Below are 23,339 nucleotides of genomic sequence, written 5' to 3' on the forward strand. Positions count from 1 at the left end.
TAATTTATAGCTAGCAATATAATCTATTTATTTTTTTAATAATAAAATATTATCTGAATCAAATATGCTCTGAAAGTAAAAAGATAATTTTTTTAGTATAATTATTTTACAAAGGCCAAATGACTATTTCCCACCCAAAGTATGCACATTTCTCAAGTTTCCCTCCGTTAACTTTGAAAATATCATTTACTCACCTATAGGCCATTAAAATTAATTGAGTCCGTTAGCTATATTATTTCCCCCCCCCTAAACCCTAAAAACTAATAATTTCACCCCAACCCAAGTTTTAAAAAACAACATTTTTCCCTTTAGGGTTTCCAGTTTTCAGAGTGAGTTTTTTTGATGTCGTTTCTTCCTCTCCAACAACCTCCAGGCAATGGCCCTTCCTCTCTGACAAGATCTTCTTCTAGCGGCTCTCCTGGGAGTCATCATTGACGAAGACTCTTTGTTGACGAAGAGTATTCGCCGTCGAAAAAGACCCCATTTTCGTCGATGACCGCTCCTAGGAGGGCTGTTGGAAGAAGATCATGCCGGAGAGGAAGAGCCGTTGTCTAGAGGTCGCCGGAGAGGAAGAAACGATATTGAAAAAATGCACTCTGAAAATTGGAAACCTTAGGGGGGAAAATGCTATTTTTTAAAACTTGGGTTGAGGTAAAATTATTAGTTTTTAGGGTTTAGGAGAGAAATTAAATCTAATTTAAGTTTATTTTTTATAATACAGACATAATAATGATTTTACCTTTGAAACAGTTAGTTTTAATTATGCACGGATGGATAAATGAGATTTTCAAAGTTAATGGGAGGAAACTTAGGAAATGCGCATACCTTGGGTGGAAAATAGTCCTTTGGCCTTCTACAAATTAAATAATTTTACCGATTGTATCTAATGGAAAATAGGAAAATGTTATATTTCGACTTTAATGACGGGAATTTATTATTTTTGCAAAATTCGCATGGAAAATAATGGTTCTCCCTCGCATGAAGACAATTTTATCTTGGTTTACCTAAGCGGCAACAATTTATATATTCTATTACGACCAAACGACTATTTCCCACCCAAGGTATGCTGTAATGACAAGTTTTCACCTTTTAATTATGAAAACACCAAATACCCATCTATAACCAGTTTCCATAGTTAAAGGGTAGAAACTTATCATTATAATATACCTTGGATGGGAAATAGTCATTTGGCCGTTTTATTACTATCGAGAAAATTTGCATTTACTAAGAAGAACTAAATAATGAAATACAATTAGACAATCGAGGAAGTATAAGGATGATGATGGGCTACAAACCAATGATGTGACTGTGAAACGACAATGGCCCTTTAAATCTTGGCACCAAACTCACCAATGTATGCACTGTTTTTTACCAGCAGAACTCCGCAACTTGTATCATATTCTGGTGGTACAATAGCAAATACAGTCAAACCGAGGGGGTTTAACTGACAATTTATTGTTGTGATTAACGAACGGACATCACTGTCTCTCTGTCTCTCTCTCTCTCGTTTTTGGGAGACATCGACCCCTACCCCGCTGTGTCTGTCTGTGTTCGTGTTATGTTCCTGCTGTGTTTGTGTTGAGTTTCAGCACAGAGAGAGGGGGAGAGGGGATTCTTTCAACCCCATTTCAAACGGATGAACCAACGAATGAGAAGAGTTTGAACTGGTAAAAGCAAGCAAGGGCTATTTTTTTTCACTTTACCTTTTTGGTGAATATTTGCTATGCGTTGTTAGTTTCGGCAGAGCTTCTTGTTTACTTTGAATGTGAGTGTTCAAGCCCTAATTTTTACTAACTTTTGCTTTTTATGTGCTTTTTATGTGTGGGTTGAAATGGGATTATCCTTGATTATGAGATTTGATTGTGGTTAGAATTGCGTTAGATCCCAAATTTTGTTTTATTTTATGTGGGATTTTCTGGGTTTTACGGACGGTTTTGTTTTAGCTGTTTGTTCTTCAGGGTATCTCTTCATAAAGTAGGATCAGTTTTGATTAAACTGTGTCGTTTTAGCAATGGTGAAGCTACTATTCTTTTGCATGGTTGGGGTTTTTGTACCGTTCAAGTTTCTATTGCAACAGGGTTTTGCCAATTTCCGTGTATACAATATAAGTGGTGAATGAGTCGATTGTACAGTTCTTAATTGCTAATTACTAGAACTATATATTGTTTTTTTCTGCAAAGTTTCAAAGTTTAGTTTATTTCAGTTCATTTTGCTAACTCTGAAATGTCGGATTGTATGAGACTAATTTAATTTTTCTGAACGAAAATTTTTTTTTTTTTTTGGTTATAAGAGTGAGCTTTTAGATATACCCAGATGGCATGGATGGAAAAAGATGTCAGTAATGGCAGAGAGAGAGACACGGTTCAAGAAAATGGTTTTTTGAAAGGATCACAATCTTCTCCTGGTACCAGTGGTTCTCCTGTGGCTATTGCTTCAGCACAGAAGGGGTTTGAAGGGAAGGATAGTCTCTCTTATGCAAATATTCTCCGATCAAGGAACAAGTTTGTTGATGCTCTTGCACTCTATGACCTTGTTTTGGAGAAAGATAGTGCCAATGTTGAGGCTCACATAGGGAAGGGAATATGCCTGCAGATGCAGAACATGGGAAGGCTTGCTTTTGACAGTTTTGCTGAAGCCATCAAGTTGGACCCGCAAAATGCATGTGCCCACACGCATTGTGGTATACTGTACAAGGATGAGGGACGGCTGGTAGACGCTGCCGAGGTATGCTCATGGCAGTTAAGTCAATTTTACATTGATGAGATTGTTATCCTATTTCATGATAGATGATTAGTGTGTGTTGTGCTTGTGGAATTATAGTCTCTAGACCTTGGTGAAATTCAATTTTTGCTCCTACTTTATGTTTAACATGTAGTTGGTGGTACTATTTTGATCTATGCTTTTATGATTGATGTGATGAATATAGTTAATCAAAATTGCTTATGATATTGTTACAAATGGGTGAGTTACTAAATATGATGTACCGTGACTTTTGGATTTCTACCTGCACAGTGGTTATCTATCATATCTTACAGTCAGTATTGCTTTCTTGCTTTGTTGTCTTTGTGAATTTACACAAGAAGCCAATGTGACCACCTAAGGAATGCAACATTTTTGCTTTTTTTATCAATGTATATGGAAGGTGTGCTTGGGAACATTTTTAGCACTCTTAAATGTGCTTTTGAAATCAGTAATGTGGTGTATGGCTAGAGTAGTCAAAGTTCTTTTCTAATAGAGAAAAAGCATTTGGAATGGCTTATGGAAAGTTGCCTGAAGTTTAAGTGCCCTCTGAATCTGGTTATTTTCCAGAAAATTCTCCAACACATTTCTACAAAAGCAGCCTGCACTTTCTTTGCCCTCGACATCATCTCTATGTTTTTTGTGCCATTGCTCCAGGTTGTGGTGACTTATTGAATGTCTTGCTCTTATTTTTGCCATTAGTAGAGAAATCATAAACTTCTTATGATTGCTTTTCCCCCACTGCCCTTAAACTGTGTTTTCTAAGTTATAACTGATAGTCATCTGTAGTGACTGAAGTGGTGCTTGTCCATTGCTGCCAAACTGCTTGAGTGTTGCTCCTATTGGTGGTTCACTCCCGTTGATGCTAAGCAATTCTTTGAATTTGATAAATCTATCTTTCTGAAGTAGTCTGAGCTTTCTTGCTACTGTTTTGTGGAATCTGTTTTTAGTTAAACTTTTCTCTGTACCTATAACTGACAGCTTGCTCTATCTCAAAGTGGTAAAATTCCTCACCAGGCATTTTTTCAGCCTCAGTTGTTTCGTCTTTGTTGTCTATTGTCCAACTGTCCTTGGCGTTCCTAAAAATATCATTAGTATTGCTAATGTTTTCGTGAAAACATTACTGCTTCCCTAGCTTGCCTGTGTCGCTATCTCTAGAATGTTTGATTGTTAGGACCTTATCAATTTCATTTTTCATGCTCACTACTCAAGGATATAGTTTTAACAACTCCCAAAACTGTTAAGTGAGGCAACATGCTTAGAATGACAACTGGTTTCTCTTCTATTGGAAGCTTCTGTATTAGTGAAGTTATTTCTAACAGATGTGGGGTCATTAGTTATGCTAAGGTAGCTATCTTTGTTGCTTTGCTGGTCATGTGACCAATGAATGCTTTTTCATTCCCTTGTAGAATAAAGATATTTTTTTTCATTGTTGCATAGTTAATTTTTTCTCAATAAAAGTTAATATCTTATAAATGTAGTCTTCAGAATTATTTTAGATTTAAAGATCCATATCCTTCTAGTCACCTGGAGAAATTCTAGTTGACTTTCATCTGATATATTTAATTGCACATTTGCTTTATTTATGGTGCTTGCTTCTGTATAGAGGATTAAATATCATGCTCTTTCAAATTATATATTCCCTTCCGCCCACTGTGCTTAAAAAGTGAAGTTAAGCAAAGAATGAATTTTATATATATATATATATATATATATATATATATATATATATATATATATATACGTATGTATGTATGTATGTACGTATGTATGTATGAGGCTTGATCAATTTACTTGCCCAGGCATACCAAAAGGCGTTGAGTGCAGACCCCTCATACAAACCAGCGGCAGAGTGCCTAGCAATTGTTCTAACAGATCTTGGAACCAGCTTAAAGCTTGCTGGCAACACTCAAGAGGGAATTCTGAAGTATTATGAAGCCTTAAGAATAGATCCTCATTATGCTGTAATTTAATGTTCTTTCTTATTCTAGTGCCTTCTTTTGTTGTTTTTTCTTTTGTGGGTATACTTATTAAGTTTTTCTTTTTCTTTTTTCCTTCTTTTTTTAAACTTTATTTTTAATGTCCAGCCAGCATATTACAACCTTGGTGTTGTCTACTCTGAAATGATGCAATTTGATACAGCGCTTAGTTGCTATGAGAAGGCTGCTTTGGAGAGGCCTCTGTATGCTGAAGCATACTGCAATATGGGTGTCATCTATAAAAATCGTGGTGACTTGGAGTCAGCCATTGCTTGTTATGAGAGGTATTCATATCAATTTTTTTTTTCAATTTTGTCTCTGTGCCTTGATTGTATTATCTAACCCTTGCTGAGGCAATGTCTTCTAAATGCTGCTGTCTCAGGTGTCTTGCAGTGTCACCAAATTTTGAGATTGCAAAGAACAATATGGCAATAGCCTTGACAGATTTAGGAACAAAGGTGGTTTCTTGTGGCCAGAGATCTTCTTGCAATTATGATTGGACTTACATTTTCTATCTTTATGTCAGAATTTTGTAATCTCCATTTTTAAGTTTTAACTGACCCCCTCCCCCCAAAACATCCCTTTTGACCAAGCATCTAAGGTTTCCATTTAATTGACATGAGGCTGAGCTTGTAATTTTTTTTCAAAAAGATGGAAAGTAAAGATGAAACTAATACTAGATGTTTAAGATGGAGTTAAGGTGAAGAACTTCTTGACAATCTTTGCTCAGTTGTGTTAACCAGGGAATTATCTACCCAAAACTTATTTAATCAAAACTGTATCATATAAGTGATTTTTTCCAGATATGCTGGGAGCAAGAAATGAACTTTTGATAAGATTTCCTACCTTTACTTTGTATATGATCCTTTCAATCATTGTTATACTCATATTTTTCTGGATATACATTATTATACTCTTTTGTTATCAGTTTTGGCTGATAAGGGCAAATCAGATATTCCAGTTAATGGTGGTGTTGTGTTAATTTTAATGCATTTTATTTTGTCCAGAAATTCTTCTAATTTCTTATTTTACATGTTTCTCCTATGTTGCGGTACATCAACTGCTTTCTTGCCTGTCAACTCAATGACATCTTTCTTATGTCTTATCACTATTAGCTTTCTAATATCTCCTTCTTGAATTTGGTTTCATTGTTTTGCTTTATTCAGGTTAAATTAGAGGGTGACATCAATCAAGGTGTGGCATATTACAAGAAGGCTTTGTATTATAATTGGCACTATGCTGATGCTATGTATAATCTTGGGGTTGCTTATGGCGAAATGCTTAAATTTGACATGGTAAGGACATGTTCATGCACACATGTGCATCTGTTTATGTTATATTTGGGATAATGATGAACATATTTTTTTTCCATTTTGTCATATATGTAATATGGGTTATATACTCTTTTCTTTCTTAATGGTTTTTCAGTTAAAATCTAATAACTAAAATTTTATCATACAGGCAGTTGTGTTCTATGAGCTTGCTTTTCATTTCAATCCCCATTGTGCTGAAGCATGCAACAATTTGGGAGTGATATACAAAGATCGAGATAATCTTGATAAAGCTGTGGAGTGTTATCAGGCAATTTTCAGTGCTTGTGTTGCATGTTAATTTTAATGACCTTGGGGTTTATTCTTTTGGGTCTCATTATCATTATCATCATTTTGATTTGGCAGATGGCTTTATCAATTAAACCAAACTTTTCCCAGTCATTGAACAACCTTGGCGTTGTCTACACTGTCCAGGTTTGCTTTTGAATAATCTCTGGTTTTAGATACATGAAGAAGGCATATCTGGAGGGATTTGCTGATTATCTTGACCATTGGCAGGGTAAAATGGATGCTGCTGCAAGCATGATTGAAAAAGCCATTGTTGCTAATCCAACATATGCTGAAGCATATAACAACTTAGGTCTTTCTCTCTCTCTAGCTTTCTTTTGTGCTCAATCACTTTTTCTATGGCTACATTGTTGAAATAATATTGCAACTCAGACCTGAAGATGCAGTCAGAACAACTTTGAACTTGATTAACAAAAGTTTTAAGAACAGTTGAAGAATCAGTCTCAATAGCTAGGCTTTTTGCTTTTCTGTGGTTTGCAGTTTCAAATGGAAAATTCAAGACACCTTGTTTGTTTTTTCTATCATAGTTGGGAAGGTTGAGCTAATTTTTGTGGGCTGTTCTGGCTGAATGGTCTTTTTTTTTGCTATAATTAGTTGTACAGATATAGTTTTTGATATCCTAATCAGGATTTTTATTGTACTAATTGAGTGGATACCTGGTCCACATGTCTAACTTCTCTTGAATATAAATTTTATATTTTGTAAACAAAAAATTACTTAGAGCAAGAGGAGATGTTTCAAGAATGCCAAAAGTTAAAGAAATGGTGACATTCATAAGGAGATTTTTGCTTTTTTGGGGGAGGAAAGAAAGCTGAGACTGTATGAAAAGTTTGGTGTTAATTTTTCTGTGGGTGATTTGATAACAAAGAAGTGACCACAATTTTGAATGGAAAAATGAAGACTTAACATGTTGTTGAACAGCACTTGTTTTCTATCATCTTTTTGGGCAGTGTCTTTAGAATTTCAACATTCTTCTTTCTTCTTTATTCAGCTTAATTGGGAAAGGGTTGTTAAATTATTATTTTCATGAGGGTTATTTAGATGCAGATTCACAAAAATTGGGATGTACAGGTTTAACTTTTCATGGGCTTTTTGGTATTTATGGACATGTGGTCTACTTATGTTCTTCTTCTTCATTAATACAGCTTTCAGTTGTTTCCTATCCAAAAAATTAAAATCCAAAAAAAAGATAGAGTAATTATTATGGTTTAGGTTCCTTGTTGATACGAACCTTAGGAGAAAACCACACCTTAAAAGCTAGCTATTGAGATGGGAGAGCTTGAGACCATATAAACCCCACACTGGTTGCCCATATTTTCCAATGTGGGATCCAAGTCTCATACCTTGCACTTGGGATCCTAACACTTGTACCTTTTTATGTTTCTCATAACCTTACATTTTCAAGTTGTCTTACAGGATATAAAGGTTTTAATTATATCTTATTCTGAAGTTTCTGATGTAAATTTATTCTTTATATCTTTATTTGTAGGGGTTCTCTATAGAGATGCTGGCAACATCGCACTGGCTATTGGAGCATATGAGCAGTGTCTCAAGATAGACCCTGATTCTCGTAATGCAGGCCAGGTACCATAATTCCCTGGTCTTTCAAGTGAAGTTCTGATGCTTGTATGGTTTTATTCCTTCTGATGGTAGCATGCCTTCAACAACATTTTCTATCTTTGTGCAAGCGATATCTTCAAGGTTTAGCATGTTTACCTTGTGGCACACTTTTTCATTTGACATGCAAACTGGGGTGTTGTGGAATTTGGATCGGTTATTAGGTTTTTTACAAAGCTTAGTTATTATCTGACCTCTTGTGAGGTATCAAAAACATCAGCAGGACCCTTAAAGTATGAGCAATCTGCAATAACTCCCTTGAGATTTTGTTAAATCATCACTTACCTCCCTTTAACCATGAAATTCAAAGGTTCAAATTAACATGGTCATGGTAGTTAAGTTATGATTATATGAAATGTGAGGGGAGGTGGACTGATTTCTAGTACTTGTGGGCTTTGCTGATTTTCGTTAAACTGGAATGGAGGTTTCACACACACACACACACATATGTGTGTGTGTGTGTGTGTATTAATCCTGTGTGTTAACTTAATCTCAAATCTTGCTGATTTGAGAACCACCATACTATACCCTATATATAAAAATATATATATATATATATCCTTGTGTTTTTTATTTTAGCTTAAATTTCGATGTTGAAGTCTGGCCATGAGATTTAGGCAATGCACAAGATTAATTTGAAAACAAAAAACATTTGTCAGGTGCATGAAATGAGGTAACAGAAAGAGCCCTTAAATATCATATTTTTTATATTTAGTAAGCTTTTCTTATCTCTCTTTATTTAATACAGACAGCCACTCTATTTTCTTTAATGAATTTGTTTTAATCTTTTTAACTTAACTAAATCAATTCAACTTCAATGTTTTATAATCTCAACTCTTTCCTCTTTCTTGCATTATAACCATTATTCGCTCTCCTCTAATTTCCTCCAAATAAAAAATTTCCAATCTCACAAGAATGGATTAATTGGACTCTAAGGTAAAAAAATTGATAACAGAGGAAATTCGGAAGAGAACGAATAATGGTTAAAAAGAAAGAGAGGAGAGAGTTGAGATTGTAAGAGGTTGAAGTTGAATTGATTTAGTTAAGTTAAAAAGATTAATGCAGATTCATTGAAGTTAATAAAGTAGGTCTGTGTATCAAATGAACAGAGATAAGAAAAGCTTTTTCAATATAAAAAAATGTGATATTTAAGCAATGTTTTTAGACTTTGACCAGGCGTTGACCCGATCTGGGTCTTCACTGGTTTGTCTGGACAGGTGACGTTACTTCTTCTCTGTGAATTTATTTCATATACTAAACCATTTCATTTTGTCTCGAAATCATTTCTTTTCAACTTATTTTCATTATTCATTTTCCATAAACAGTTTTTACTTGGCAATTTATGTCCCATACCAAAACTACTATATCATTTGCCCACAAATTTCATACCTTGGTTCTGTGTCATAACAGTAAACACATACTTCTTTATTAAAGCCCAAAAAATATTTTTTCTTAGTTATGTGGAGAAACATTGTTAGGCAATCAGCAGTCAAATCACTGTTAGAGATGTTGACTTGATCAATGATGAGGGAAGAGAAACCAAGCTGGGCGGATTGACCCGATGGTTGAACCCACCATTAGATCTACACCATTCCGCCCAATCTCTGCTAGATCTGTCATGCTTCTCCACCAGCCTGACGCCCTGACAACTGTGCCACTAACCTGCCACTAGATTTGCAATGTTTCATGGCTATCTAGTTCACAAACTCGTCACTGCCAAACTCACCCTTGCTACCCTGCGCAACTGTCTCAACCAGACTCAATGAGTCTTCATTGTCGTTCACACTCACATCACCTCACAACACCACCTGGATTGACCCGGCGTAGTTCATCTGGTTTGACCATGGGTCGATTCAGTCCAATCGAACTGGATACCAGGTCCTAGTCCGGCAGGTTGAATTAACTGGTCCGGGTTTTTAAACCATGTATTTAAGGGCTTTTTTTGTCACCTCATTTAACTTATTTTAGTCCTCTGTGGCCATAAAACCCAAAATACAGCCAGCACAACACCTCCACAGAAGCTTAGCCTTTTCTCCCATCGAAAGCATGCTAAACTCTACTTATGAAGAACCTAATTATCACCTGTTTCTATAGAGTTTGCATCATATCTTTGTTGCTTTAGAACAATGAAAGATAAAGATGACGAGTACTTTCAAAATCTTTTTTACACAATATATGCTAGTTAGTATTTAAACAAATGTTAATTCATCTCTTTTGCATGATATCATAGGTTTAAATTCTAAGCTAATGGCCAAACAAAAAATTGATTCTTAGAATCAATTTTATCTTAACAAATCATTGAGGTTGGGAGAAATTGAGGATAAGAAGATCATTATTAGGTCAATTGAAGAAAGATTTACAAGAAAATCCACCTGAAGACTCAAGCATCAACTCTCTAATGTCCTCTTCCAATCTATATGGACACTTTATCAAGAATCGAAAAAAAATTTAAGACCATTCACTTATTTCCGAATATTTCAAATTCTTGCAAAATTAAAATTTTGCAACCCATCTCCAGTGGATAAGATTGTGAATCAACCATTCTACTTTCAGTAAATATCAAACTGGAACTAGAAAATCTATAAAGACACAAAAACATCATGCCAAGTAAAGTTTCTTCCATCAAACTGTATCCTGGAATGATCAGTTGAGTAGAAGTTAAACTGGAAATATTTTGACCAAACAAGTACTTAATTATTAATTCAACTCCTTATCTTTTATAGCTGACCTTGTTGCCTTCTGCTTTGCTATTTTACATTTATCAAGATATTTGTTGTGATCAAATTTGGATGCTTTTAGTTGTTCATTCCGCATTTAGTGGTGCTACTGCTATGAAAATTTGAGCATGAGATTTCTTGCTCATCAATAGCTTTTGTTGTTTGGATGCATTTAGTTATTCATTCTGAATATCTGCCACTGAAGACAACTTGATTGAACAGATGCCTGTGCACATTAATTCTTTGCTAAAATATTTTTCTATTTTTGTTGATTGTTTTCTTATAGTGTTGTTTTATATCTTTAGATGTTTGTTATTTCTTTACAGAATCGATTGCTTGCCATGAACTACATAAATGAGGGGCATGATGATAAACTTTTTGAGGCACACAGGTTTCAATTTGATCCTTTCTGCTTGGCATGCTATTACATTTTTCTTTTGTTTATTTATTTATAAACAGTGACATTACCAATATTGTTAGAATATATGATGAAATTCCTAAGTGGTTTGGATTATTGCTAAATTCAGGAATGATTATTACAAATATCTTTTTGATTGATTTAAAAAAGATTACTTCAACCTTTAGCAAGGTCTTACCAAAATACAACTATGTGTTTTTCTTTTAAAACATGCTTTTATAGGATATTGTGTTAGACTCCCGATAAAGCAAGTTTACAATAGAACTAAGAATAGGAGAGAAATTTCCTTATTTAAAGTCTCAATAATAGAAAAGACAAGAGAATCCAAGATTTCTAGTTTCAGTCTGCAATAAAAAGGGAAGTCCATGGTTTCTTACTTTCTTAATTCAGAGTCAACTATCTTAGCGTCAATAAAAGGGAGGATGAGTATCATCTGGAGGTATTGGATTTGAGTGTTATTTAGAGGTGGTCTGGTTCCTTGAACTACCAAAAGAGCGTGTTTTGTCTTATAAATTCCTGTGTAATAGGAATGCTACAGGTTCCCTTTTCTATTGTGATAAAAAGAACTTTCCTGTAGTCATTCACTTAATTGTGTTCTAGATCCCTATTGATTGGTATTTGAGCACACAAAACTGGGACATTTCGACATGGAAAAGAACATGGAGACACTAGAAGGTAGCTTGATAGTTGTCAAAGACAAAATTATTGACATTGATGTTAACATGGGATCAATGAAAGATTATTTGTATGAATTACGGGACTTGATACATGGATTTGAACTAGGATTGGATTTGAACTGAGCTTGAATAAGAGTTAGTTAGAGCTTAGTTTGAATCTAGAATGGTCAACTTAAGTTCAAGCTCGGCTTGATCGATGAACAGTGATGTCAAAGAAGGAAAAAAGAAAAAGAAACGTCGAACAAGAAAAATTGTTGGATAAGAAGAGCTCCAATGCAACAACAATGGTGAACCCTCAAACTTCAGCTAAGCTGGATTGTTCCTTGTCAGTTTGGCTAGTTCGAATTTATCATAAATTTGAGTCCGAGCTAGCTCGACTTGATCCACCACCAATTGGAACAATGCGAGAATGCAGTAGAATAGAAGTTGGCTGAGCAAGATAATGGAAAAAGACGTTCTTCAACTAGAGAAAGTATGCCTAATTAAAGAGAAATTCTACCTAGGAAGTTGGAATTGCTTGCCTTTACCGGCAACATGTTTTGGTTGGATCTTGAAAATCAAGTTTACCAATTGGAACAATGTGAAAATGTTGTAGAATAAAAGTTGGTTGAGCAAAATAATGGAATAAGATGTTCTTCAACTGGAGAAAGTATGCCTAATTGAAAAGAAATTCTACCTAGGAAGTTGGAATTAGCTGTCTTTACTGGCAACATCTTTCGGTTGGACCTTGAAAACCATGTAAACTTGAATTACTTTGGGTTGGTAGTAATTCTTACATGATGGTCATGCAAACTTAATTTTGTATTCCACATACAATCTAATCTAGTTCATACATCCAAGCAGACAAATTGGTCATATGGGGTATTATTATCCCTTATTGTAAATTGGGAATTACTCCATACAACCATTATTCACACAATGAAATGCAAATTAACCGACATTTGTAACTCTCTCCAAATCAATTTCTCACTTCAATAATTCTTATTAAAACCATGCATATATGAGACCTTAATCTTCTTCTTTTTACTCTTTTCTCACTTTCTGGATACAACTCTGGCTTAAAACCTAGTAACATCATGAACCAATTCCACTGATCTCCTGGTGGGGGAACAAGAGAGGAAAGTAGAGAGAAATGAGACATTAGGGCTTTTGTCAATGGAAATTTTAGCGTGGTCAATTTTGAGGGAGTTCCATATATTGGTTAACTTGCAATTTGTTGTGAATAGTGACCCGTGGCACTAAATTTCCCTTGTAAATTCTCTTTGAGAGCACAACCAAGTGCATATTACACTGTTCTGTAGAGCATCATATTTCTACTTCTATTCTTTTTCCTTTCAAGCAAATATTTAAGTGTATGTCTACCTATAATTGTCTAAAATTTTATTTTAATCTGCTTGCTTGGATAATATTATTATTGGATTTCTATAAAAAAAATTATGAAGTAATTACAGCCTTCATTTATTAAATGCAATAAGGATTGCATAAATCTCATTTATAGTACCTGAGTGTCATCCTCATTCTGAAGTTTTAAATATCTGTGCTAGTGATGGTCCCTCGTCTTGTTGCTTTAATACTATAAGGAGCTTCCTTATATTTCATGTAATCTTTACTTGTAATTACATGATTCCGTTGCATAAAAATCAAAGGAAAAAGGAAAAATTAATTCAAAAATAGGAAATTTTTTGTTGCTTTAATACTGTAAAGAGCTTCCTTTTATTTCATGTAATCTTCACATTGCTGTAGCAATTTATTTTTTTCCTTTTTCCTTTAATTTTTATGTTAACATATATATCTTAGCTGAGTTTCTTGAAGGCCTTTTCTAGTATATTTCTTAACCTTAATGTTACTTGTTCTTGCTTCTATACAAATTGATATGGATCATTGTGTTTTACAAATTTTACTTTATTGTACACTTTAGAGATCATATGCTAGAATATTGTTGTCACTTTTGTGAGTGGTGAAGTTTTGGCTTAAATGAGGTTTTATCTAAACTAAAGTTAACGCTTTAGGGATTGGGGAAAGCGCTTTATGAGGTTATTTCCTCAATATACTTCATGGGACAATCCAAAAGATCCGGAGAGGCCGCTTGTGATTGGATACATATCTCCAGATTATTTTACTCACTCTGTATCGTATTTCATTGAAGCCCCCCTTGTCTATCATGACTATGAAAATTGCAAGGTGGTTGTATATTCAGCAGTTGTGAAGGTATTCTTGATGCTCCTAGCAGTGCTCTGTGTTACTCTATACTTTGTTTTGGTTACTGGTCCATTGCTTATCCATTAATTTAAACATAATTCGATTGCATTTTTTCACCACATTTAGCAGAGTTTTAATGCCGCTTATCTATAGTAAAAATTGCATTTCCTTTTGTTTTATCAACCAATTGCTCTTGTTATGTAAACAAATTTATTATGGACTTTGCTAGAAACCCAGTCTATGATAAGTATGTTTTTAAGGGGTTTTTTTTTCTTTTATAATATCTCTGCTTCCCCCTCTCAAAGCTGAAGGAAACCGTGCAGTAGAAATGTGTTCCTATTTTGTTTATTGTTTTGTTGGTTTTTTTTCTTTTGTCTTTCACAGTTTTCTTATTATTTATTTATTTTTTGTTTACAAGAAACATTGAATGACAAATGAAAATTCTTTGGGAATGAATGACTTGATTTAGTAGAATACTTGAAGTTATCTTTTAAGGAAAAAAAGAGAAAAAAGATACTTGTAGTCTGAAATTAGTTCACTTTGGGGCCTAATGTGCTATTTCACGGTCTTACTGGATTGATTATGGTATTATATTGCAGGCTGATGTAAAAACTGTTAGGTTTAGGGAGAAAGTCCTGAAAAAGGGTGGAATATGGAGAGATATATATGGGATTGACGAAAAGAAGGTTGCTAGCATGGTTAGAGAAGATAAAGTTGACATTTTGGTAGAACTTACTGGTCACACAGCTAATAATAAGTTGGGAATGATGGCATGCAGACCAGCGCCTGTTCAGGTACACTGGATTACCAACAATCCATTGCTTTTGCTATTTTCTGTTGAAAACTTCTTTTCACTTTCTTTGGTGAAACTTTGCCTCCTTGTGCTTGATCACCGCACATTCTAAGAATCTGGAAATCATGAAGAGGTTAGTGGAGGATCAATTAATAAACAGTGAATTTTTCTCTATATGTTCTACTTTTCCTTCTATCCAACCTTAAATTGTTTTCTACTCTCTATTCTTCTCATTGTTGAAGAATTTTGTTTAGGTAGGTCTGCTCAAGAGTATACTTTTTTCTTTTGTTGTTGTTTTGGTTGTTGAGAAACACTCAATGGGAAACACAACTGAGCAAAATATTTGAGTTCTTAGTGGTGTTGGACTTTTGGTGATTATGTTGTCTAGTCCATCCATTGGTCAAGTTTTGCAAATTACGACCAATAGCCTAATGGAATTTGTTCTGAATATAGTACATGCAATTAGAAAAGTGGAAAACAGCAAAGATGGCTACGACAAAATTTAAAGTACAGTAAGAAGTTGTTAGGTAACTGTTCAATCTATCCAATTCCACATAACAAACAACACAATCGGACAAGAGAAAAAAATATGAACATAACAATATATTGATATTTGTAATATCCAGGAGCAACAAGTCAGTCTGGTAACCAAACCAAAGAGAAATGGAAATTAGCTACAATGAAAATAAAAGAAGTTTGGCAACTGGAGGTGCCAATCCTCTCCCTTTATTTTCTTCCTCTTCCTTTATAAACTACTTTTTTTTATTTTTCCCCTGTTTTGTGCCCCATTCCCTTGCATTTCCCACTGTTGTCCGTGGGTCTCTCCCTTCCTTAGATTGCCCCACCTCACCACACAGCACTAACCCCCCCCCTGAAACCCGCGGTCTTGCCCTTATGTTTCTTCTTGTGCACCGTAGGTCCTAACAAAAATGAAGTAAAATAGGTTAATATCATACAATTAATCACAACATTTTCTTCTCTTCATAAGTGGACCCAGAGTAGTCACATTCAGTTTCTAAATGTTGCATGTAGCTTTTATGTGTTTCATGTTCTTATGCATTTTTCTGTTTTCATTCAAGTTATTTCAGAAATCATCCCTCCCTTGAAATGGAACCGGAAAAAATTCAAAGAATTAAACCTGAAACCCTTCTAAGTTGAGACGAATAAAGGAAAAGAAGTCTTAAATTTCTTAGCAACTTAAGCCTGGAAAGAAAAGGTTGCTGAAAGTTAGCTGTATTAAAGGCAGATTCAATCTTAAATATGGTCTGGTTTGTTATAGGGACATATGGAACTACACTTTGATATTAGATATCTTAGTCTTTATCTTTGCCATTAATCTAGCATCTTGTTTGTGCATCTGTTAATTATGCCAAAGTTATGAATTTAATGTATTTTAACTGCTATTTCTTTGTCCCTGGTCTCGTTTTACTTTGCCTTTATCTATTAGGTGACTTGGATTGGCTACCCAAACACAACTGGTCTGCCTGCAATTGATTATAGAATAACTGATTCACTGGCAGACCCTCCTGGTACAAAACAGAAGTAGGTCTAATGTTACCCTTGTTTTTTTTTAAATAAGAAACAAGTTATCTGTATTGATGAAAAAAAGTTATAGCAATGGACCAGATGTCCACAACAGACTCTCAAAAGAACACAAGCTGTATAATGTTACCCTTGTTGTTAATCATTTTAAATGTGATCTTTTCTGAGTTGATTGCCATGATACAACCGTATCTTTATGATAGTCTTTTTAACTTGGCAGGCATGTTGAGGAGCTAGTTAGATTACCTGAATGCTTCCTTTGTTATACACCTTCACCAGAGGCTGGGCCTGTTTCCCCGACTCCAGCTCTTTCCAATGGCTTTGTTACGTTTGGTAGCTTTAATAATCTAGCAAAGGTACATGTTAGGTCCTATCTACACAAAATTTCCAACTTTTAACTGGTTTAAATTTACTTATGTTTTTGACATACCTTTGCCAGATAACGCCTAAGGTTTTGCAAGTTTGGGCAATGATACTTTGTGCTGTGCCCAACTCTCGCCTTGTAGTAAAATGTAAGCCTTTTTGTTGTGATAGTGTAAGGCTGAGATTTCTTTCAACATTGGAGCAGCTGGGATTGGAATCACGACGGGTTGATCTTTTGCCTCTAATTCTTCTGAACCATGATCATATGCAAGCATATTCTCTTATGGACATCAGGTAATTCTGAGTTAATTTATTTACATTTGTTAGTCAGTTATACAGAAGTGTCTTTCTTTTTTTTTACTTTTCTTTCATCAATGCTATGTTCAGAGAAACCAAAATTGCCCTATATGTTGTGGAATCATGTAATGCCTTCAAATTTGTAGTATTAATTTTTATAAGTTCACAGGAAGGTTTCCCTTTGTGTATGTGTATGTGTTGTTATTCCTTTAATTTATTTAATTTTTTTAATCTCTTCTCTAATTTTTTTGGACTGGCTTTGGCATGAAGACATCTCCTCTTTCTTGATTTTAAACTTCATTACAAACTTGAATTAACTATGGCGACTCTCCAAATTATCAGATATGGAAAAAAATTTTGGGGCATTTTGTAGATTCTTAGATTCAATGGATGAAGTTAGTGAACTATATTAAGATCTTCAATGGATTTTTAACATTCTATTTCTAGTGTAAGTTGAACAATCTATCTCATTTTTCCTTAATTGTACATTTTGCATTCAAGAAAGACATAAATCTCACATCAACTTACTTGAACATTGGAATTGAAGCCATGTAGTTTTGGCCTTGAAATCAGAGTAGTATCTAATCCGTTGCATTGATATTTATGTGTACTAATAGGTTCTACAATGTCTCTCTTACAGTTTGTTTGGAGATTCTGACCTTTATTATCTCATTTATGTAGCTTGGATACATTCCCATATGCTGGAACAACAACGACCTGTGAATCTTTGTTCATGGGAGTTCCATGTATAACTATGGCTGGTTCTGTACATGCTCACAATGTTGGTGTGAGTCTTCTCAGTAAAGTAGGTAAGAAACTTATATTTCTACCTTTTTTCTCTCTGTCTATGTGATGTAACGTTGTCCTTTGTTGATTGAAGACGTCTGTTTGAGTTGTTTGCTGCCTTGTATTTGTATAGTCTTCTTGGTATGCAAGCTCATGCCAAATTTTCTTTTTCTTTAGCCGGACCAGGAAATCTTTATATAGACTCAGAATTCTAATATTGTTTGAAAAATTGTTTGAAAATGTCATTCCGGAGTTGAACACTTAATCCAGATAACTCACCCTTACTATGTGACTGAATTTGATTGTTAGCAAGTTAAATTGTTAATCTGGAGTTTCAATTAACTAAACTACTATAAGCCCTAATATGCTCCTTACCTGAGAACCTGAGGAAGCTCTGTCCTGCTGTTTTAATTGGGTGATGTAAATATTAAAATCTTTAATTATTTCAATTTGAATGTCTGAATTGAATATATAGAAATTAGCTATATGAGTGCCTTAAACAAGGGATGATGATGCTTCAGCATCTAAGGATAGAGTTAAAAACATATCTTGACCTCCTGTGTTACTGTCAAAAGTATTTCTCTTGAGATTTGATGTGTTTGAGAGCTCATTTGTGCATTTTAATTTTTTAGCTGTTATCTAAATCATAGCAACCAATACTTTTAGGTGTTTATTTAAGGGTTGCCTCTGCTCATGAAATTTGAAATTTATTTGAAAGCCTCCTTGAAATTTTGAAACACTCCCAGGGGCCATTTTTATTATTTTTTGTATGTCATGACACGTTGAATGCAGGAAGATGTTCCTTTAAAATAGGTTCAGTGATTTTGTTATACAATGGCTTTGAGTGTAATACTATTGTCCCAGAAGATTGCTTATTTTTTTCTTTATAGAATCCTGATTATTCTGGTGAAATCAAATAGATGATATGGAGTTTATTTTTCATACTGAAGTTGACTCATTCATGCATGTAAGTTGAGAGTTCTGATTTTTAAAAGTCAACTTGCTGGTGGTGTTGTGTATGTGGATTTCTGTGTATATTCCTTATCGTAGTTCCTGTTAATTTGTGGTAATCATATTTTCTTTATTTTTATAGGCAATGTACTTTTATGTTGTGTAAACTAACATGTGTTTAACTGGGAAACAGGCTTACCGCATCTGATTGCCAAAAATGAAGATGAGTATGTCCAGTTGGCACTGCAATTGGCCTCTGACATTACAGCTCTCTCAAACTTGAGGATGAGCCTTCGAGAACTGATGTCTAAGTCCCCTGTATGTGATGGGCAAAACTTCATACTTGGTCTGGAGTCAACATTCCGGAACATGTGGCACAGGTACTGTAAGGGTGACGTGCCATCTTTAAGTCGCTTGAAAATGCTACAACAGCAAGTGGTATCAGAAGAGCCAGGTGGGAAGACATTCTCGAGTGACACAACTTCTGGATCTGTCAAGGCCAATGGTTTTAACCAGACTGCATCGACTATTTTAATGACCTCTAATTCTGAAGAAAATGGAGTTGGAGATGAATCAGACTACTAACACAAGCAAGCTGAGTTGAATTATGGATTTACTCTTGACTAGCAACTATCTAAAACATTAGTGGACATGGGATTTTTTTTCATACAAATGCAGCTTACTGATGCATAGTTATTGTGGGTTCCAGTGAAATAGAGAACAACGGAAACGGTGTGGCGACCAAGTTTTTATTTTGCATTGGATCAGATTTTTTGGGATAAGAATGCTGCAAGTGTACTCCAGAATTTGATGATTATTTGTGCAAGTAATATTGTGGATTGGAAGAGCTGAAAATTAGGTTTACAAATAGCATTTTCCACCACTTGGGTATAGAAAATAGTTGGCTTGTAAATTCTTAAGAGAAGTTTTTGTTTTCTCTAGTATGGTTCGGTACCTAGATTTGTGTAATGAAGGGTTAGCCAGAACTCCAACACCTGATGGGGGAGCTATTTTAGGTCTGTTGGTTTGCCATAAAAATATGAAAAACAGAAGGCAAAGAAGCTCCCTCGGCCAACAGTTATAGTTGATTGAATAAATTGCAGCCTTGTGTTGTGTAACCAACCCAAATATAATCAGAAACTTGCTCGTTTCTCAATTGTGTTTAAGGTTTCAAGTATCTCTAGTATGGTTGTGAAAGATTTGAAGGGTACTCTATCCTAATATCCATTCAAATTTTGTTATCATATAGATTGATTTCAAAAGCCATAATTCTCTAGCAAATTTTAATAATATATGCATTTGTTCTAAAACTAAGACAAGTGAGATAGAATAATTACAAATTAAAACAAGGAATCCATATTGTTCAATCGTCCTTTAATCTTTCCACTTCAATGAGATGAATGAGTACAGAATTTATTTGTCTTTAAATAATATTTGGTACGTTCAAAATCAGACGTTACACCATTTTGGAATCATTAGAATTAAGTATAACAAGACAGCTACAAGGCGTTAATCTTTAACAGAGGTTCTCAGTATCTTCACATCATGGATGGGCCTGTAAAAGTTTAAAAAAAATAATAATCCATGAGCATGGTTTGGGAAAAAACACATACACATATATATGAACAATCAGCATACAATTTCATGAAAAGTAAGCCAATTTTTCTTCATAGAAAAACTGAACTGAGAAAAGTAACACAAGCAAATTGATTAATCATACTGACGACGAAACATACATCCCGGTAAATGTTATATTATAGAAATTTGAACAAAGTTGAGGATACAGTTATTCCGGCGAACCATGAATCTCTCACAATCAACCTGTGAAACTAAAGAGTATCTTTGATCACTTTTTAACACTATCAGCAGGTTTCTAACAGTCTAGCCTGCGTTTGCTGAGATTATTTTCTTGCAATGTTCAGCAGAGCCTTAATAAACATCATAAACAATTTTTTCCCATAAGATAACATATAGCCAACTATGCGACAATATTCCATTCAGTCCTACAATATTTTAACTTCAATCAAACTTCTAAAGAGGGCACATATATCAGGCTGATACCAATTGCCAACTTACTTTACAAATTTAGGTTTCCTGTGCAATGGACATAAACCAATGGCTTTCAGGATTTTGGATTATTTCAGATGGTATGAAGTTTTAACTTCAGTATTCTATCAAGTATATGAAATCACTCCCAACATTGAAATGTAATTCTATTAAGTACCCAAGTGAAATCATCTCCACCCTTAGATGAAAAACGAATAGCCAGCTCAGTTATACTAAATAAAGGGTCCAATAATTAAAAAAGAAACAAATGTAAGAAAAGGCACACCTATCATCTTTATCAGTCTGGACACTGCCAAGTCTTTTGATCACTTCCATTCCCCCACATACTCTTCCAAATATAGTGTGTTTTCCTGACAAAATCATAAAGAAAAGTGGCATGATATTAAATTAGCACATTTAGAAAACTTATTATTCAAATTGACAATAGAGATGAAAATTCTAAAAAGAAATATAAAACAAGTGCAGTAATAAAATGCAGCCAAATTCGTGTGGACAAGGTTTTTTAATTATTAAGTAAAAGATGGGAAGCAGCTCTAGCGTTAAAGGCAAAGGTAGTACTTGAAGACCTACTACTTCAAAATAAATTTCTAAAATAGGAAAACCAATAAAAAAGACAATTAAAGGACTCTGCAGTCCTGCTCTTGCTGAATTAGGCTGTGAAAACTTGTATTTTCTGTCTCACATTCATAATGGAGGAAGGATCAGAAAGTGGGTGGTGTTACACTAGGTAATGCTGCCCCTACTCTGCCTATCAACATAAGGAACAATCCACCCCTGCAACCACCTTGTGCTCTCAGTGCAGCTCTGAATCCTAAATCCCCACCCGACTTTGATCCTGAAATGCATTTTGACCTTACCCTTCCTTTCACTATGTTCTCAGAACCTAACTAACCAAACCAAATATTACCATTTTCTCCATCATCTTTACCATCACCAACACTTAGTTTTTACACAAGCAACCCTCTATTATTAGCAAAATTCATCATTCAGGGAACCCACAATACCACAAAAATCCTTAATTAGTATTAAGAAAAGAAGAATGATAAGCCAACACAACTTGTTTACATAACCAACAATTTATGAAAGAAGAAAGAATAGTTTGAAAATATTCATTATCATCACACAATCCAGGTCAAAGTTTTTAAAAAAAAAAAACTCTTAAGAATGTAGTCACTTACAGAAATGACTTTAGTATTTGCAAGATTATCAACTCACTGAACATTAAGTTAACAATTGTAGACAGCAGAATCTCAGACATCATAACTTTAATGTAATGGAATATACAACATAAAAAGAAAATGCTACTCGGTCTAATGGCTTGGGAGAGTAATCTATCTCCAAATGCCCCGAAACCTGATGGGGAGATGATAAGTAATATGAAATTTGACACAAAAAATATAAACCCACTCTGATAGCTCAGTTCAGCCTAGGACACTGAGGGTGTGTACAATTGCAACTTCTACTTTAATTTACTTGAAACAAAATCTGCAGATAAGGTCACAATAAATAGCTCCCCAGCCTCAAATTAAAAAGATATAATGTTAACTTTCAACTACACAAGACATGATTAAATCCACATATTTCAAAAATTCCTCAACACATGCAGAAAATAAATTCTTATAGTAGCTAAAAAATATACAATAACATCTATCTTACCATCTAGATGTGCAGCTGGTGCCAACGTTATAAAGAACTGGCTTCCGTTGGTATTAGGACCAGCATTTGCCATGGATAAAATACCAGCTCCTGTATGCTTTAACTCTGGTTTTATTTCATCTTCAAACTTACCACTGAAATGCAGAACAGATGCATACAACACAAGGAGCATTAAATATCAGAAGCAAATAAATAAATAAAACATTCACAATATTCCAAAAATTAACCAGCCAAACTAAAATAAAGGTCAATAAATAATTTACTTATGCTTTAGAAAGTAACACATTTTTTGTTATGAAAAAAACCAAAAAATTTAAATCTTCAAATAAAATTGTGTCAAACTGTATATTACAAGTAATTTGTATTAAAACTATAATATTTATACCCATATATGGATTCTCCTCCTCTTCCAGTCCCAGTTGGATCTCCACCTTGCACGATAAAATCCTAAACCATACAAAAAAGGAAATTTCTTTTTAAAAATTATTAATTAAGAACTTAAAACCAAGTAAGCAGAAGAAATACCTTAATAATTCTGTGAAATTTGGTGTTATCGTAATAGCCCCTACGAGATAGTTCAATGAAGTTCCTACAAGTTCTTGGTGCATGCTTGTAGTACAGCTGAGATTTATTTTCAAATTTTATTTTCGTATCATCAGAAATTATTAATTCCATTAAAAAAGTGTAAAATATTAAATTAAAGATTAATATGAAAAAGAGAAACGGTACCTCAACAGTGAAAGAACCGGTGGAGGTCTCCAGGGTCACCTCCGGTGGGTCGCCGCCGGCATTTTCCCACATCTTCTTGAGTATAAAATTGAGTTGAGACGCGTTAGTGAGCGAGCCAGTGAGTAAGCGTGATTTTATTTTGGCCAACCACTCTATCTCACCAAATTTTTAGCTTAATATTAAAAACATG

At 34.4% G+C, this 23,339-nt stretch overlaps 2 protein-coding genes across 3 annotated transcripts; one reads left to right on the forward strand and one right to left on the reverse strand.

Moving 5' to 3' along the window:
* Positions 1-1,353: 1,353 nt before the first annotated feature.
* On the forward strand, positions 1,354-19,853 carry LOC123214564 (probable UDP-N-acetylglucosamine--peptide N-acetylglucosaminyltransferase SPINDLY). Of its 2 annotated transcripts, none has more exons than XM_044634422.1 (18): positions 1,354-1,765; positions 2,293-2,724; positions 4,542-4,703; positions 4,827-5,002; positions 5,101-5,176; positions 5,885-6,013; positions 6,180-6,299; positions 6,395-6,463; positions 6,548-6,629; positions 7,827-7,921; positions 10,998-11,062; positions 13,776-13,974; positions 14,565-14,759; positions 16,206-16,300; positions 16,521-16,656; positions 16,740-16,957; positions 17,642-17,769; positions 18,891-19,853. In XM_044634422.1, the coding sequence occupies exons 2-18, from the start codon at positions 2,314-2,316 to the stop codon at positions 19,280-19,282; spliced, it is 2,748 nt and encodes a 915-aa protein (XP_044490357.1). In that variant the 5' UTR covers positions 1,354-1,765; positions 2,293-2,313; the 3' UTR covers positions 19,283-19,853. The 2 variants fall into 2 exon arrangements, with proteins under 2 accessions (XP_044490357.1, XP_044490348.1); XM_044634413.1 differs by having other exon boundaries at positions 1,354-1,667; positions 2,291-2,724.
* A 201-nt stretch (positions 19,854-20,054) lies between these two features.
* On the reverse strand, positions 20,055-23,320 carry LOC123214574 (peptidyl-prolyl cis-trans isomerase CYP18-2-like). The gene is made up of 6 exons (XM_044634434.1): positions 23,150-23,320; positions 22,946-23,041; positions 22,806-22,867; positions 22,421-22,554; positions 21,030-21,114; positions 20,055-20,252 (listed from the first exon to the last, which is right to left on the reverse strand). Exons 1-6 carry the CDS (start codon positions 23,219-23,221, stop codon positions 20,207-20,209), a joined length of 495 nt encoding a protein of 164 aa, XP_044490369.1. The 5' UTR covers positions 23,222-23,320; the 3' UTR covers positions 20,055-20,206.
* Positions 23,321-23,339: the final 19 nt, after the last annotated feature.

Source organism: Mangifera indica, chromosome 1 (assembly GCF_011075055.1).
Source record: "Mangifera indica cultivar Alphonso chromosome 1, CATAS_Mindica_2.1, whole genome shotgun sequence".
Lineage (NCBI taxonomy): Eukaryota > Viridiplantae > Streptophyta > Magnoliopsida > Sapindales > Anacardiaceae > Mangifera > Mangifera indica.

Bases quoted from the DNA above. Each gene is read 5' to 3' on its own strand.
- LOC123214564 (XM_044634422.1), top strand. From the start codon at position 2,314: ATGGCATGGATGGAAAAAGATGTCAGTAATGGCAGAGAGAGAGACACG. The intron at 14,760-16,205 runs GTACACTGGATT...TTTATCTATTAG, and splicing joins GCAGACCAGCGCCTGTTCAG to GTGACTTGGATTGGCTACCC. The intron at 16,657-16,739 runs GTACATGTTAGG...TACCTTTGCCAG, and splicing joins GCTTTAATAATCTAGCAAAG to ATAACGCCTAAGGTTTTGCA.
- LOC123214574 (XM_044634434.1), bottom strand. From the start codon at position 23,221: ATGTGGGAAAATGCCGGCGGCGACCCACCGGAGGTGACCCTGGAGACC. The intron at 22,555-22,805 runs GTATAAATATTA...TCTGCATTTCAG, and splicing joins GGAGGAGAATCCATATATGG to TGGTAAGTTTGAAGATGAAA. The intron at 21,115-22,420 runs GTAAGATAGATG...TGATTTTGTCAG, and splicing joins ACCAGCTGCACATCTAGATG to GAAAACACACTATATTTGGA.